The following is a 4,857-nucleotide window of genomic DNA, read 5'->3' on the forward strand; positions in this document are numbered from 1 at the left end:
ATATAAAATCTTAAAGAAAAGAACAAACATTAAAAAATGAATATTGTTACTTCAATATCTACATATTTAGACATGACTAAGTAATGCATCTCTGTCTATCAAGATAAATGCTCAAGGCAAGTCCCCAACCATGTAATTGAAGATGTTTCTGTGCTTTGCAGGGACTGTTTGTGTGTATGAGTGTGTGTGTGTGTGTGTGTGTGTGTGTCCGCACACTTCCTTTAGCTGTTCCAATTATGCTTGTGTTGAACCTATTTTATCTTCTTTATCTGTATTTCCTCTTGACTTTCCTTTAACACTCTTTGACCCCCTCAGTTCATGAAATTCTCTTTTCTCAATATTCTCCTATATGTCCTTTATTGTGCATTTAGCATACCTATTGCCCTTTGTACTGATATTAATTTGGCCTTCATTTGCACTGTGGCTTTATTTTTCTCTCTGCCTTATATCTGACTTCTGTAAGTAATTTTTTAGCTATTATTATCTCATCAGATGGTTTTTATTCTCAAATTTAATAAGTGTTTTTTCATTAATTTTGGCAATGTTTTATAGTAACTTTGTGCTGGTGAGTGATCATTATTTGTTTTTTGTTTTTTATATTCATTTAATTTTCAAACATGTGCTATCTTTTGTGGGTCCTAGAATGGTTCTTTTCTGACTACTGCTCATCCATGAGTGAGGTGAACTCTTTCTTGACCAGTCAGTCATTTGTAGAAAGTATTCTGGGGAATGGGCTGGGCCATATGCAGGCTAACAGATTGGGTGAATAATTCTTACTCCTTCAAACACCCTACCCTACAACTGCAGAGTGGCTTACAATTCCCAGTCACTCTGCTTTTTTTTTTCCTTTCACCAACGAAAATGCTGCCAATAGGTCTTGTCTTTGATTTGCTATTCAATTCTACCTCCACAGTTTCTTGAAACTTCATGACTAATGGGGTCCTGCCTCAGGTCACACTCCTAGTTCTGACTGTTGCAAATAAGGGATTCTTGGATTTGCATCTAATGACTTGTCCTTCACATTGACTAACAGTGCCTGGCATATAATAAAACTTCAACATCAGGCTGCTTCTTTAGCTCGTGTTCAGCAATTATTTTGACAGATAATTTCTTGTGTTCCAGGAGCTGAAATAAACAACAACAAACCAAAATAAGAAAACGGAGGAAACCTCATCTTTCGATGTTTGCATATTGTCCCTGTGACGGGATACTCCTTCACCACTTAGCTAGGCTTACTCTGAACCTAGAGATCAGTACAAGATGAATACATAAGACCTTCTCAGGACTTTGCTGAGCATGTGTCTTCCTGGATATATGCATGACTTCCTAAATTCTCTCATATATAGAGCAACTTTTAAATGTGTTAATTTCCCAAAAAGTCTCATTCCATCTTAGTCTCTAGAACTTAGATGGTCAGATGGTCTATTGTTTGTTTCTTCCTATAATCTCTTGCCCCAAGCCTCTGTGGGTTTGTAGTCTTCCTGGCAGTCCTTCTTTGTTGTGTCTCTTGCTTCTCTTTACCTACATTTGGATTTATTGAGACAAAGTTAAGAACCTTGCCTTAGTTCTTGGGAACTCCTCCAGACATGTTTGAAGAGACTTACAAAATTACTTGCAAATAGGGTCTACAACTGCTCTCTGTGGTTCAAGGTGTATGTGCTGGGGGGAATTAGAGGCAGAGGGTGGGGAGGGGTGGAGGGTTGAAGGGAAAGAGGGAGGTTGGGGAAGAGTTCAGGAACAGGCTGCTGCCTACTCAAGACCAATATTGCAACAGGTAGAGGATAGTGCAAGTGCTAAGAAAAATGTTAAAAAAAAAAAGAGCTTTGCTATAATTTTGAAGTTGCATGTTCTTTTTTTTTTTATAAAGATTTTATTTATTTATTTGACAGAGAGAGACACAGCAAGAGAGGGAACACAAGCAGGGGGAGTGGGAGAGGGAGAAGCAGGCTTCCCGCTGAGCGGGGAGCCCGATGCAGGGCTCGATCTCAGGACCCTGGGATCATGACCTGAGCCGAAGGCAGATGCTTAACAACTGAGCTACCCAGGCGCCCCTAAGTTGCACATTCTTGATTGGGCATTTGTTTGGTTGTTATAAACTTTTGACTGTTTTCCAGAGCTCCTACAGTTTCTGGTTGGTTTTTGATGTTTTTGGGGACAGAAGAGGAGATTGGGGGCTTCCAGTCTGCCATTTTGCTATCATCGCCTGCACCATAAGATTTTAATTAAACAAATCCATGTATGTATACTGCTTTTACAACTAGTTTTTCTGTTAGATGCTATATCTTATATAATTTTCCAGGTCAGTTTTTTCCTTTCCATTATTCCTCATGAGTGTATAATAATATGAAAGTTAAATGCGCTTAGATTTTGGAACACAATCATCTCTTTATCTGTTGTTGGGAAGTTCTGACAGAGAATAAGGAGGTGTCAATGTGAGAGGCTGCCCATGTTCCTGGGGGAACACTTGGAGATGAATACGGAGAACACTGATACAGTAGGATCCAGAAGCGTCCTCTATATAGTATTGAATTGAAGAAATTTTCTCTTGTGATGTGATAGCCTGGGGGCTAGGAAGATAATGATTACTCATGAAGAAATGGGGACTGATGTGGAGGAGGGCAGCACAAGTTGAATGATAAGCCTTGCACCATACCCTGAGTTTTCATTTCCCATTCATAGAAGTCAAACTTGGCCATGACACATCAGAGGGGAGATGTGGAATCATCTCTTCCGAGGACCAAGGACTCAGCTTTATCCGTTTCCATGAAAGTCTTAGGGTGTGACAAGGTTGAAATTTCCATTCTTGTTTTGCCTTCACACTTCAAAAAATCAGCATATGAGTTATGCGCCTGAGTCTTTGGATTCTTAATTTGAGAATCTCTAGTATCTTCAATTTTTCCATGTTGTGAAGACTGTTTGGATTCACATCCATGTACATACAACTTCCCACATTTGTGCTATTGCCTAAGTATACATTTCTAGAAAGATAATTGCAGTTCAGAAGTATGTACATGTTAATTTCTCTTGAGACACCTTGTCAGGCAAATTTCTTGGTCATGAAGCTAATTCCAAGTAAAAATCAAATATCTTATCCCTTGTTAAATGTTCTTTTGATCTGATAGGCCAGAATATATTTCCCCAACTGATAATGTAGGGTTCATCCCTGGGGGATATAGTGAAGTGGTCTTAGAGACGAGGGAAGTGAGACCAAGCCACTTCTGCCTGGTGAAGGGGATAAAAAACGGAGTATACAATGATGGTGGACCAGATTCTTCCCATTACACTTGCCAAACATTTAAATGAAGTCTTGTCTAGGAAGGAAACCTGAGTGTCAAGATGCAAAACTGCAGGCTTTTGTGCCTCTCTTAAGGAAAAGAGTGAAGTATGTGGGGATTGGGAGTATCTTTAATACGTAAACAGGCATTTGTCCATTGAAAAGCTCAAGAACAACTAGTGACAAATCAAGGCCATAAAATGATGCATTATATAATAAATCTGCTTTATTTAGCAATTAGAAGTAAGCAAAGAACAGAAGGAACTTCACAGAGATACAGATTCTAACGTTGTAGAACTAGTCACTTCTGCTTTCAAGACCAATGCAAGAGAGGAGGAACCTAACACTGGGAACATGGGGAATTCCTGGGTACCTGGAAGCAAAGGGCAGGTTGCCCTGTTCTGGAGTAGGACCCAGGCAGTGTTTCTGTAATGAAAATGGGAAGAGGTAATTTCCTTCTTATCCTAAGCCTCATATACAAAATAATGGAGGCAAGAGAGTAATATTTTGGTAACAAACTGAGCCCCAGTTGTGGTTATATAATGATGTAAATCAGAGGTTGACCTTTTATGGTGAGCAATGGACAATCAGGTGGGGCAGGTATCAGCAGTGAAGAGACATGAAGGCACTCAGCAACTTCAGCTCAAACTCAGAAAGTAAGAAAAATCAGACACAGGAGAGGAGGAGTAGCCTGAGAGAGGGCAATGCAGCGGTGGACAGGGAAAACGTGGGAACAAGAGCCGATGGCAGGACTTAGTGCTTGTAGCTCTTCCTGCTGGAGGATGAGGTGGTGGTGTATTTGATGGTGGAGCTGCTGCCTCCAGAGGAGCTGAAGCCACCCCCCATGCCTCTGCCACTGCTGGAACTGAAGCCGGCTCCAAGGCTGTGGCCACTGCCATAGGAGTAGCCGCTGCCTCCGCCCAGGCCTGAGCCACTGACCATAGCGCTGGCACTGCCATAGCCGCCAGACATGGTGGACTGCACCACAGCTGTGAAGGGGAGAGGGACAGAGACACACAGGACACGGTGAGCTCATTCTGCCAGCCTCAGTCCAGTCAGAAGAGCACCAGGGCAAGGGAGGGAGGCAAGCAAAGGTACTTACAGATGTTGACTTGTCCAACGCCTTCCCCACTCAGCCTAGGAAGGGAGAAAACACAGGGAGCATGAGACCTCAGAGAGCTACCAGTGGATCAGAGTGGGAAGCGTCGATGTGAGGAGAGCCCATGCGGAAGCTGCCTTTGAAATGGTTCCCTGAGAGTAGCCATTATGGCCATAACTAGGGGGCCTCCTGGCCTGACATCCTGAACATGGATCCAAGATGTTTGAGGGGCTTGTGTGAGGTCCCCACCTGCACTCCTCGCCCTCCAGCAGCTTCCTGTAGGTGGCGATCTCCACATCCAGGGCCAGTTTGACATTCATCAGCTCCTGGTACTCCTTCAGCAGCCGGGCCATGTCCTGCTTGGCCTTCTGCAGAGCGTCCTCCAGCTCAACCAGCTTGTTCTTGGCATCCTTGAGGGCCATCTCCCCGCGCTGCTCAGCATCAGCGATGGCGGACTGCAGGTTGGCACACTAGAGGAACACAG

The 4,857-nt window shown here is 43.1% G+C and overlaps 1 protein-coding gene across 1 annotated transcript; it reads right to left on the reverse strand.

Moving 5' to 3' along the window:
- Nucleotides 1-4,027: 4,027 nt before the first annotated feature.
- On the reverse strand, nt 4,028-4,843 carry LOC112818168 (keratin, type II cytoskeletal 6A-like; the record flags this gene model as incomplete). The annotated part of the gene is made up of 3 exons (XM_025865375.2): nt 4,028-4,263; nt 4,377-4,411; nt 4,623-4,843. Coding segments are annotated over 3 exons (492 nt in total), but the record flags the coding sequence as incomplete, so codon positions are not given.
- Between the last annotated feature and the right edge of the window lie 14 nt (nt 4,844-4,857).

Source organism: Callorhinus ursinus, unplaced genomic scaffold, assembly GCF_003265705.2.
Source record: "Callorhinus ursinus isolate GAN/ISIS: 27379988/994484 unplaced genomic scaffold, GSC_fseal_2.0 scaffold2344, whole genome shotgun sequence".
NCBI classification, from domain to species: Eukaryota; Metazoa; Chordata; class Mammalia; order Carnivora; family Otariidae; genus Callorhinus; species Callorhinus ursinus.